The sequence below is a fragment of the Amblyomma americanum genome, chromosome 1 (genome assembly GCF_052857255.1).
Source record: "Amblyomma americanum isolate KBUSLIRL-KWMA chromosome 1, ASM5285725v1, whole genome shotgun sequence".
Lineage (NCBI taxonomy): Eukaryota > Metazoa > Arthropoda > Arachnida > Ixodida > Ixodidae > Amblyomma > Amblyomma americanum.
Window position 1 is genome coordinate 165356243 of NC_135497.1, and position 12804 is coordinate 165369046.

The 12804-nt window shown below is 50.5% G+C and overlaps 1 protein-coding gene across 1 annotated transcript in view; it reads left to right on the forward strand.

Annotated features, from left to right (window-relative positions):
• LOC144114676 (uncharacterized) overlaps window positions 1-12804 on the forward strand; it is a 203241-nt gene that overhangs the window by 42560 nt on the left and 147877 nt on the right. Inside the window, exon 4 of the mRNA XM_077648562.1 lies at window positions 94-340. Within this exon, the coding sequence (XP_077504688.1) occupies window positions 94-340 (247 nt within the window). The remainder of the gene's footprint in view (window positions 1-93; window positions 341-12804) is intronic.

Sequence of the window (12804 nt, forward strand, 5' to 3'; positions counted from 1 at the left end):
GTTTCGGCACCGGCCTCGATCGGCGGCCCACGTTCTTCTTGAACCCTTTCCCTTCGAGCAGAGTGTGCGGTCTCGTCACTGCTTTGGCGGCAGAGTTGGCGTCACTCCGTATGCCAGCCCTGCTACGACGGCGCCGCTGCTAAGCGCAGCCACTGCCCCCTGGACAAAGAGCCTTTCCAGGAGGAAGACATGGCGTGGACAACCATCAGCAGGGGCAACGTTCTCGGCCGAAAGGTACGCCGCTGGAACTCTGAGCACGGCTGCGATGCCGAGTGCGTGGCGTCCGCCATGTTGGAACACTTCGCCAACGCCTACCAGTACCACGCCATGATCTCCCCTTGTGTATCCAGATGGTCCTGCACCAGGACATTGCGGAACATCTGGAGCGCGACTGTTTATCGTCCCGCGCACGCGAACAAGACGATAAATTTGGCAACGTATTCATGCAAATAAAAGAAGCGTTAGGAAAGATACAGGAAGGGAATGGTGCCCTGCGGATGAAGCTGGATTCATTCGAGCAGTGTCTGCGCCCTGAGACTTAAAACACAGTAGCATCTCAGTCCACTACTATCGCCAGTGCAGTGACGGACGCTCTAGAAAACAAGGTTTTGGGGCTCAAGACCTTGGCCGAGACGGCATTAGCTGAACACAGGCGCGAAGTCGCATCGGAAATCAGGGACGCACTGGCTGGAAACGGGAGGTCCATGAAAGAGGTAGTCATGCCAGAGTGTGAGCGGACAGCGCTGTTTATGAAGGACAAGGTCGTAGAAGCCTTGTGTGAAGATCGCACGCTGGGAGATGCCGGATTTTTAGCTTCGGCGGCGTCTGCTGGAAAACAGGCTGCGTCAGTAGACGACGAGGCCAAAGCTGAGGAACAGCTGATCATCGCTTCCCTGAACATCGGTGGTGATTTTCTGGACAAGTAGGTTCCGTTCGAATGAACCATATATGACTGGGATGAATTTCTCTCCCAAGCACGTTCTTCGCCATTCCGCACAAGCAGCGATGACCAGCCTAGCTACCACCATGGAAACCTTATAGTTCCGTGCCAATGTTTTCACGGCCACCGTGTTTGGCCTCGTGTTTACATACTCGAGGGCTTGTGCGACAAATTCCTGAATTGACCCATGGATAAGAAGGTTAAGCTAGTTCTCATCGATCCTAGCGACTGCACGAGACAATTAACTGTAAGGAATGCAATTCGACCAGTCCGCCGCTGCGCTTGTATGCATACTGCCTTTGCCAACTGCATCAAGTTACCATGCTTTGCAGTAGGAATATACTACCGTTGCTAAGAGTAAGCATTCCGTAAATTTAGTGACTGAAATCTCCTACGGAACTTGGGCAAAATACCCTGCCCCTAAATGTGAGCGCGCTAGAGGACAGCTTACTTTGTTTTTACACCTTTATCGGCTTATTCGTGTATAGATTGTGGGCGCTATATATGGCACATCTTCGGGGTTACCGACAGGGGCGTATTTATGGGAGGAAAGGGAGCCCCCCCTTATCTCGGCTGGACCCCATTATGTGGACGAAAAAAAGTCCAAGAAATACGCTGTTGAAATGCGACCAGCATTTCCAAGAGTAACACATGAATCTGCCCCTGGTTACCGACTCGTATCTCTGTCCACGAAAAGCCTTGCCTCGTTGTGACATGAGCACTACGCCAACACGCTTCTTCGGCTGTCGTTCCATTCGAAATAGTGAAATACGGCGAGGTGTGGGTGGGCAGCAGCAGAAAGCAGAGAACTCTGAAGAAAAGCTGTACGGGAGTACGAGGTTATGTGACATTTATCCTCCAGCTTAATCATAATTAATGCAGCCGACCCTGGTCGATTAAAAAATTGCTGGCTAATCCGTGCTACGCCTATATTACCCCACTGCAGGAATGCTTGCCTACTGTTCATTGTTTTGATCTCATCCACACGCAAGCAACAACGCAATGAACATTGTCAGCAAAAAAATCTTTATGCACTTGTTTCTTTGCCAAGATGGAATTAAATTTAACGCAGCACATGAAGGGAACAATACAGGCGTGAACTCACAACTGTTTATTCAGAAAGAACGCACGTACATATATGCAGTCATGCAGTGATTCATCATATCAAAATTTCCATAATATTAGGTACGTCTCCAGAGAAATTATATTTTCGCTTCAAGCGCAGTGAAATGTCGCTGATACATATATCAGCCTTTTATTCTGATAAACGCTACCAGTAGGTACCGTTCGACTTCTGCCTAGAATCTTTATATTGGTCAACTTTGGCGAGCATTTACAATATTTGCACTTCTTTTTGACGTTACGTCGCTTGTAAGCATTCAGCGATGACGTAGGCTGTACGATATGTCCGCTATGAATTATCGCCTGTTATCGGCGTCGCGGCGCAAGCACCTTTTTGGTACGCCAGGACTGAAACCCCCAATTTCAAATGTCGCCGACGCTTGTCTGTACGAAACCTTGAGTTTGCTCGGGAAGAGAAACATGGGTCGCGCTAACCTCACCGGTGGCAGCACCTGCCATCGCACGGCTCTGGCGCATCGCTTAACAGCTGCGCCACTGCGCTGGCACTGGTATAAGGACTGCTAGCGATCTATGAATTAAAAGTAGAGAATGACCATTTCCACATACATGGGCATCAGCCCATTAACTCTATCGCGTCATATCCTTAAGGCGGAACCTAAGTCCGATTTCGCCCACCTTTTTCTGAGGCACCTGCTTGACATTGAAAACCGAGCCTGGAACCTAAATTGAATTGAAAACCAAAGTTCTAGCAGACTTAATTCGTAGGTGGCCTAATCGTGCTAAATCGTGCGCCATTCTTTTTTTTTATTTTAACTTACCTCCCAATGGTGTCACGCGTTCGAGGTGAGATCGTTCAGGCGGATTCAAGGAACCAGCACGCTAGCGTTGACACAAGCACACTTAGAGCCATTTCGTGCACCCGACAAGCCAACCAGACCCACAAAAAATCGTTCACGCGAAAGAAAGAACGCGGGCACTGTCCCCCAGTGCAGAACGACGTGTGATTGCGTACTACAAGAGGACATACGAGGGCGTTGAAGAACGGGTGCTCGAACGCTACGGAGTACGCATCACAAGAAAACACATGCGCATTTTAAACGGATATAAATGCACAGTGCTGTCAAGGAATACGTTCAGTTATCTCGTGAAGATAGTGAGCAGTCATACGAAAAGTTTATCTCTCATATAAGTTCTCTTTTGTAAAAATCCCTGCTATCCCCTTTGTACTTCGCTGTGCGAAATTAGTCCGTTTTTAGCAGCGGTGTTGTTGTACAGTCGCACTAATTGAATGGCAACACTTACATGAGGAAGTGCCCGTGCATAAGCGTTAACGCTTAGCTAGATCAACGTGGCAGCAGCGCTGTCTTCTCGCGTCTGCGCAAACGACCCAACGCGTGGCGTTGCATACCCACACTGACACCTCAAAGGTGCAGGTTCGAATCCCAGTCGAACATATCTATTTGCACAGCTTTTATTTCCTCGAGCTGTCTTGTGCTGAGGACGGGCGGACAGATAGAAACCTGCGGACAGAGAGGTGACAGTGTAGCCGTTAAAAAACCCGTTGTCCCGTGTTAGGTGGCGGATCGCTATAGCAGCGCATGGTTCGAGTCACGGACGTCCTTGCACTGCAGCCCTGAAACAGTGTTCGTCTCCGTATGGGTTGCAAGTAGATATAAGGATAGGCTTGGCGGCCGTCTTACAGAGGGTTGACATCCTATGAGCGTGTCAACCCTATGAGGGTTGGACCCTATGTTGATAAAAGGCGAATTAGGAAAGGAGGGCCGGGGGGAGGGCAGCAGGAACCCATGAAAAGCATCGACCACTTTTGTGATTTCCAGAGACGGAAAACGCGCCTACAGGCCTTGAAAAACTGGTGCTCAGGTCTACCCCACGATGACGCCCCCGGCCCCTTTCCTACCGCGAGCCCGCTAGCGATTGTAGCGCCACCTCGGTTATTTGTAAACATTCAGGAATTCTACAGCTGTTAACAGCAGCAACACTAGTCTCCACTAAGAGGTCTTCTCAACGCGAAGTCAACAGCAACACTAGTCTCCACTAAGAGGTCTTCTCAACGCGAAGTCAATGTAATATATCTATGACCGTCAAATTGTACGTACAAAATAATTTTAGCGACGAAAGACAATCAATTAGAGCCACACTTCAGGGCATGAGGCGAGTAGCATTTATACTAAGCCAAGGCCTCCGAGATCGGGTATTAAGGTAGGGTTTGCTGAATGGACCTGACGCCAGTGACGCCAGCTATAGTCGGATACAACTCAAGAAGGAAGCGGCAGACGCCCGTCAAGGGAGGCCCTCCAGCCAATGGCGTCGACCGATTTTCAAGACGCCGCGGTTAATCTGATTTACCCTTGTTTATTTTCCATCCTTCTGCCACCGCCTATGAGTTCAAGCTGGCAGTTCCGAAGGGAACGGTCATGCGGAGAATGGGCCGACACCACTGGCTGGAGGGTCTCCTCTGAGGGGCATTTGTCGCTTTGTTCTTGAGTCGCATCCGAGTAGAGCTAATAGTAACGTTGCCTGCGACCATGGCACAAGGTATTTTCGTTTGCTCAAGGTGGGGTCAAAGACCCATTTTCCAAGCATTTCACCCTGTTTAAGCCGAGCACCAGGCCAGGTGAAGCTTGTACCCACTGTATCACAGCTGCGTACCCAGCGACACTGGGGATCGAACCTCTCACCTCATGCATGCTAGACGGATGCTCAGCCTCGCTACTGTACACTTGTAGCACCGGTTTTCGCCTCGACTAGCTCCACCACAAATCATTTGTTAGGCTTTATCGCGGAGCACACGTTTCCTAATCTAGTACAAATGGTGGCATTGTTTCATGAAACTGTGGACAAATTCTTATGCAAGAAAAATTTCTCTTAGCTCAGGAGACGTTGATTGGAAGAGCGCGGGGTACTTCGCCACTGCTGCAGCGGATGCGTTGCTTTCATCGTCGATGGGCTTTAACCCTAGACATAGCCGTCAGAAACGCACGAGGTAATGAACAGAGTTCTTCAGAAGAATTCACTATGGCGGCGCTCTAGTACTGCCTTGTAATCGAAGCCTGGACCACGCAAGGTTCCCGCTGGAACACCGGAACTAAACTGACGCTACTGGCCCAGCCCTACCGAACGCCACTTTTGAACTCCCTTAGAGCGTCACCCGCCGGAATAACAACTATACGTTTAATGTAGTGGCATTTCGAAAACCTTTCCGGTCATTCGCAGCTCTCACTTTTCAAACAAATATATATGTAATCAACTTACCATCCTACCGGCTTACTCCGCTGTCCACGCAATTTACATCAACAAGCGCCTTCTTCCGTTGCAATGTCCTAAGATAAAGCATTGTTCTCCTCAATGCAGTTTCGATTCCCAAGTTCGCGCCGTGTCTTGATATCCGCAGCACACACCAGGTGTCGCCAGCTGTTCCATGTTCGTTTTCGAGACAGATAGACGAAAAGAACTCTGCTTAGGGAGTAGCTGTGGCCAGCGAGGAGGTGAAAACGACCAACAGAAGAACGTCGCGTTTCTCATCAGGTAAACCGGGTAGATATAACTTCTTGGAAATATTGACAACGCAGTGCAGACCGGCCGAGATTCCGCCTGACCGTCTTCTGCCGCGCGCAAAGCTTCGCATTCTAGTGTTTTCTATTTTTACACCATACCCTGGTGTGACAAGGACGGCGGAAACGTGATAACAGTCGCACACGCAGACTGCATCCTCAGCCGACTGTGGCCGAGACGCTGCATGTTAGGATGCTTGAGTGCGTGCCTCCAGCGATGGCGCCCACGAGCCTGCAGACAGTGTTCGGTTTCGACAGAGGCTTCGATTGGAGGCCGACGTGTTTTGTGAACCCGTTCCCACCAACTAGAGTGTGCATAGTCTGCGGTCTCGTTCCTTCATCGGCAGCCATGTTACCCTGTCTACACCTGCTCTGCCAGTCCTGCTCCGAGGGCGCCGGTGCCAAACGCAACCACTGCCCCTTTCACAAGGAGCCCTTCCAGGAAGAAGACGTGGTGTGGTCAGCCTTCACCAGGGACAGTATCCTCGGCCGCAAGGTACGCTGCTGGAACGCTGAGCACGGCTGCGACGCGGAGGTCGTCGCATCCGCCATGTTGGAGCACTTCGCCAACGCCTGCCAGTTCCACGTCGTGAGATGCCCCGAATGCAGCGAGAGTGTCCGACACCGAGACATTGCGGAACATCTGGCGCGTGACTGTGAACCACCGCGCGCACGCGACCAAGCATCAGAGGACAACTTTTCGAACGCCTTTATGGAAGTCAAAGGAACGCTGGCAAAATATTGGAAGAAAATGCTGCCCTGCGCACGAAGATGGATTCGTTCGAGGACCGTCTGCACCCTGATACCAGTGGCGCCTTTGCAGCGCAGCGCACCAGTATTGCCGACGCAGTGACAGCCGCCCAAGTTTTCGGAGCTGACGACCGGAGCGGAGGCAGCGTTGGCTGAAGACCAACGCGAAGTCATCGCAGAGATCAGGGATGCGCTGGCTTACATCCAGCGGACCATGAAAGAGAAGAACAGCGAGGGGTGTGAGCGTAACGTGTCGCGTTTGGAGGACAGGGTCGTAAAAGCCGTTTGTGAAGAACGCACGCCGGCAGATGCCGGATCTTCACTTTCGGAGATGACAGCAGCTAAAATGAGGCGGCTTCAGTAGAGGACGAGGCGAAATCTCTGGAACTGCTGGCCGTAGCGTCTCTCAGCATCAGAAGCGACGTCCTCAGCAAATCCGTCCCGTACGTATGGACCATAGATGACTGGAATGGATTCTGCAGGAAATCGTCTGATCGTTTGCGTTATTTCACAGGCAACGATGGCCGGCCTAGTTACCACTATGGATACCGGTTAGTTCCGAGGCTATGCTTTAGCCGTGTCTATGTTTGGTTTCGTGTGTATATAATTGAAGGCTTGTTTGACAAGTTCCTGAAGTGGCCCATAGAGAAGAAGGTGAAGCTACTTTTAATCAATCCTTGCGACTGCACAAGGCAACTGGCATTAAGCAGCTCACTTTGTCCACTCCCAAAACATCCCCTTCCTGGTTTTAGTAAAGAAGTTGTGTTTGTAGGGAGTTCTCACACTAACATTACGGTTGACGCATTCAACAAACGTGGCTTGATCGGAAACAACAAACTCCAGCTCCGGCTCGAATTTTAATCATAAGCAACTGATCCGGAGTTCCCGGGTTCGAACCCGACCGCAGCGGCTGCGTTTTTATGGAAGAAAAACGCTGAGGCGCCCGTGTGCTGTGCCATGTCAGTGCACGTTAAAGATCCCCAGGTGGTCAAAATTATTTCGGAGCCCTCCACTATGGCACCTTCCTCTTCCTTTCTTCTTTCACTCCCTCCTTTATTCCTTCCCTTACGGCGCGGTTCAGGTGTCTAACGATATATGAGACAGATACTGAGCCATTTCCTTTCCCCAAAAAACGAATTGTAATATATAGGTCCCCTGGTGGTCAAAATAAATCCGGAACCCTCCACTACTGGATTTACTTCTTGCTTTCTTTTCGCAGTCCCTCCTTTGTCCCTTCCCTTACGGCGCGGTTCAGGTTTCCGCCGAGATTTGAGACATACTGCACCATTTCCTTTCCCCAACAGCCAATTTTCAATTTTTATGGATTGGATTGTAAAACTTTTATTGCGTCGAGAACAGATTGCAGCAGACATACTAGATGGCCACTAGCCCATGGCTAGCGGCGACCTCATTGGCTCGCTGGAATGCCCATCCTTGAATCTTGGGGTCCGATCTTACCAGCACGGCGTCCCACCGCTCGGGAGAAGCGAGCTGTATCAACTCCGCTTGAAGCGGATCATTTGCGCAGTTTCGCATAATGTGGTCATATGTGGCCCTTGCACCATATTTATGGCAGTTTGGGTCGTACTGGCCGGGGGTCCTTGAGGGGAAGCACTGCCGGATTCAGAAGGGAGCGTGTTTGCAGTCGGCGCTGCAGGTAACTTCCTGTGCTCTTGTTAACTATTTGTGGGGAGGGGCATAAGCGCGCCTGTCAAGTCTAAAGTGATGGGTGATGTCATGAAATTAGATGACCTGTCCCTCGTGAAATTCGGGTCGGAGGGCGCGCTCACTGCCGTAATGCGATAGCCCACCCTCTTCGATGACATCCTTGCCACCTCTCTCGGCGAAGGAGTAGGAGTGGGACGAGCTCTTGGCCAGTTCAACAAAACAACGCAGCTGGCCATCGTCACGCGAGCTCAAGAGGCCGCCCCCGACTGGAGGCCACACTGCCTCGCACCAGCCCCAACTAATCAATTCCATTCTGTGGCAATAAAGGTGTAACCACCACCTTAATGTAGCAGCACGCTACGGTGATACCAGCGCTTCTATTATCGAGCGGGTGCTGGTTTGCAAAGCGGATTGTTCCACCAAGAAGCGAGACAATTACATCGCCGTTTCCTTTCTTCTAAACCAATTTTTCGTAGCCCAGCGCTGCGGCATCGGGTCTCAGCGCTTTGCGAACTACACGAAATTCGATCAGAAGCGCCCATGAAGAGTGTGGCGGCAGCACAACGCTGCAGTAACGGAGTTCAATGATCATCTAGCGTTCCTAACATCAAAAAAGGAAGAAAACGTTGTTTGGTTTGGTGTGAGGGGTTCAACGTCCCAAAACAACTCAGACAATGAGAGACGCCGTAGTGAAGGCTCCGGAAATTTCGACCACCTGGGGTTATTTAGCGTGCTCTCACGTCGCACAGTACACGGGCATCTAGAATTTCGCCTCCATTTAAATTCGACCGCCGCGGCCGGGATCGAACCCGCGTCTGTCGGGTCAGCAGCCGAGCGCCGTAACTACTGGGCCACCGCGGCGGCTAAACTTTGTCACGTGGCGCTTCCTTGATGCTGGCGTTGCTGTGGTAGGCAGCAGTGTTCGACCCAGCGTGGCCTCTTTCCCGAACACGAGGTAACGACAAGCGTTTAAGCTAAATATTTAAACTACAATTGCCGTCCGCGCTCATCAAGTGAAACGTGGCGACTGCATTGCCATTCTACTCGGCGCTTTGCCTGAATTTGATAGCCAGCATTAAACACAGGTTGAAGTCAAACGTGATCGTCGTATAGAGGGGTACTGCAGTAACTTCGAACACACAGGGTTCTTTAAATAATTTCGCGTATACATCGAAACGGGGCCGTCGCTGTCAGGCTTTGTTCCCACGTCCTCTGGCTAAGGCACCTAACGCCTGATCACGAAGACACGCTCGGCACCATCCTTACATGAGTGCTGTGACGCGTGCTGTCGCTGTCTTGCAAAGTCCACACATGTGACTGTACAGATAGCTCCCCACCAGAACCACCGTCGCTCCTACGGTCGCAGTTGATGCAAAGCACATTTTTCTTTCAGTAGTTCCCCTTACACCTCTGAACTGTCCTTTGTTTGCACGCGGCAGTGGTTAGGCATAGCTGGAGCCCGTCGGCAGGCCCGTGCACATTCCTCTACCTGTGATCGCAACATGGATAGCTTATGGAATGTATAACCTCGGACATGGATGCCTGCGATGATCTTACAATACCACCAAACGCCGGCGTTGGAGATTGCCAGCGAGACGCGTATCAGACATTCCGGCTGAGCTAAGCATGGGCTAGCGTCGCCGACTTGAGTTTTTTTTTTCGCATCGCACAAAGGGAGACGTCAAAGTTTGGCGGCTCCTCTTTGCCGAGCGAGTGCTACAGTTGTGACCGGCGAACCGTGCATCGGGGCCTCCTTCGAGAGCAATGGCCACCGCAACGACTCGACATAAACTCTGAGATTGGCGCCCGTATGCTGTGTGATGTCAGTGCACGTTAGAGATCCGCAGGTGGTCCGAGTTAATCCGGAGCCCTCCACTACGGCACCTGTTTCTTCCTTCATTCTCTTAGTCCCTGCTTTATACCTACTCTTACGGTCCGGTTCAGGGTTCCGCGGATATGTGAGACAGATATTGAGCCATTCCCTCCCCCCCCCAAATCCGATTTTTCAGACTGTCGCCTCACATGTGGGCAGTAAAACATACTCCTTACTCCGGGGCTTATCCACGCTAGCACGTGGGAATAAAATGAATTAAACGGATGCAATAACAAATACATAGAGACATAGGTAAAAGCCAGAAATGTTGACAAATCGCTACAGCTCTTTATTTGCCGCATTCTGGTGGCTCATTTATGTGGATCTCTGAGCTGAAACCACGGACTTGGACAAAATGGGAAATGAATGCTAGCAGCATCGTCCCATTTTCTCGCTTTGTACGCCCGTGAACTTGGTATGCGCCTCTGTATTTTCTGAACTAGACCCTCTCAGCAAAGCAGCTTCTAGGACTACTTGAGTTTCGAAGCGGAGTCCCCCTCCACTTGTTGTCTTCGACTTCCACAGCGCGCGTGTTCGAGACGCGCCGGGACTTTGCGTTCCCATAAGGGGCTGTGGAAAAGCGGTATCGTACGACGATTTCCTTTGGTTCCATAGTTTTTTTTTCTTTATGCGTTCTTGGAGGCAGAAGCGCCGGCACGCGCATGACGTCTCCAAGCGCAGCCAATGACGACGGAACACGTGCAGCTCGTGGAGAAGCATATGAGCGAATCACGGAACAGAACAGGTCACTATAAAAGAGTAACAACGCAGCATTTTGCCTTTCTGCAGTGGCTCGGCAGGCAGGCAAGACGTCCGTTCCGGTGGTTGCCATTTGTGTTCGTGGCCTGCTATCTAAATGGGGAAAGGAAAGCGCAAAGACAAGAAGAAAAACGACTCAGCTGGTGGACCTCCAGGTGCGTAGCGAATTTGCTTTCGGTTCTGTGGCCTCCGCCGCTCTCGTTTGGGCGCTCTCGTTTGCGCCAGAGAGAAGTTTCGGCCTTGGTGACGCTTGACGTTGCGAAGGCCTATGACAGCGTGGAGCACACAGTCCTCATTAACAAGCTTGCTCAACTACAACCACCGCATTACCTCTACGCCTGGATTTGTGAATTTCTAAAAGATAGATTTTTCTTCTGTACAGACGGATCTTTTTGTTCTAATACCTATGGTCAATCAAGAGGTGTGCCGCAAGGCTCTGTTCTTTCTCCGCTGCTTTTCAACATATTAGTTCGGGACATCCCCATTCATCCTAACGTTACAGTTCATGTATACGCAGATGATATAGCTTTTTTCGCATCAGCAAAGGATATTCATGTGCTCTACGGGTATTTGCAGGCATATCTGAATGCTCTTGAAGTCTGGTTGGACCAAATCAATTTATCACTTAATGTCAGCAAATGTGGCGTGCTGGTATTTCCACCCGATGCTCCTATGTACATCTCGCTAGCCTACCGCTCCACTCCAATTCCGCAGGTGGAGTCGGTTAAATACCTAGGTGTTACTTATGACCAAAATTTGGACTGGCGACACCATATTAAGAATAATGTTATTAAAGGGGAACGTGCACTGGGCCGTTTGACCCGAGTTGGCAATAAAAAGTTTGGCATGCGTCGTGACACGCACTGTTGCTCTATAAGGCTTATATGAGACCGATTCTGGAATTTGGTTGCCCCTTGTTCTCTGGTAGAGCGAACTACAAGCTGCAGCCATTAGCCTTACTGGAAAGGCGTGCCCTACGGCTATGCCTCGGGCTCCCAAAATCAGCTTCCAACGCTGTCCTTTATCTGGAAGCCCGTATCCCCAACCTCTATTCCCGCTTCCAACTTCTAACAGTGCGTACTTTCCTCAAGTCTTTTGACCCGGCCCCAGGCGTTAGTATTCCAATTTTTGTATCCCAACCACACCTTTTTTGACTAATCACTGGCCACGTTATCAGCTTCCGCAAGCTAGGTTCACGCAGAATCGGTTAGCTCCGCTTCAGGTTGATCTGATCTCCTTGCAACGAGCTGCTGACACGCAGGCTGATCCCGTCTTCTATTACGACTTTATTTTCCCGTCCCATGCGAAGCATATGCCCGCACATACCCTAAATGGTCTTCTTTCTGAACACCTACAGAATTTTCCACATCATACTGGTCTCTCCACTGATGCCTCCGGCAGCTGTGAGAAGGCGGCGATTGGCATATATTCGCAGGATCTAGCTTGGAGCTACTCCGTTTGTATCCCTGATTATACTCCTATATTCTTCGCAGAGTTTTTGGCCATTGGTTTGGCTCTTCTCAATATTCTCAGACATGTCGCACGGGTTCTTATTCTTACAGACTGCCTTTCAGTTATTGTCTCTCTCCAAAATTAGGAAAAATCTTTCTTGACTCGTTCACTTAGGTTTTTTGTTCCGAGCACAGTGCGCGAGATCCGTTTGGTCTGGGTACCTGGGCATTCAGGCGTCTATTTTAACGAGGTGGCTGATTTATTGGCAAGGTCAGCTCTCAGCGCACCTGTAATATATCCCGTCCCTCACCTCATTCTGTTAGCAGCTTCACGTTTCCAGCGGTTCTAACATATTTCAGCCACTTTGAGTGATCTGTTGCTCAATACCGTGGACTTTCAACACCTAAAGTACCCATGGAATATCCGGTGGTGTAAGTCAAGGCTTTGTGAAGTGTCCATGACGCTCCTTCGATGTCGAATCCCTCACTTAAACTTGTATTAATGCAGGTGCGGGTTCGCTGCGACAAACCTTTGTGTATCATGCGGGCAAGTTGAATCAATCGATCATTTTCTCCTCTCTTGCCGGCGGTTCGCGGTTCAGAGAAAGCAATATCTGGAGGTTCCTCTCTCGAGACTAGGACTGCCTCTGTCTCTTACAGTTCTTCTATCGTTCGGTGCGAGTGCCAAGGGATTCCCGTTAAGCAGTG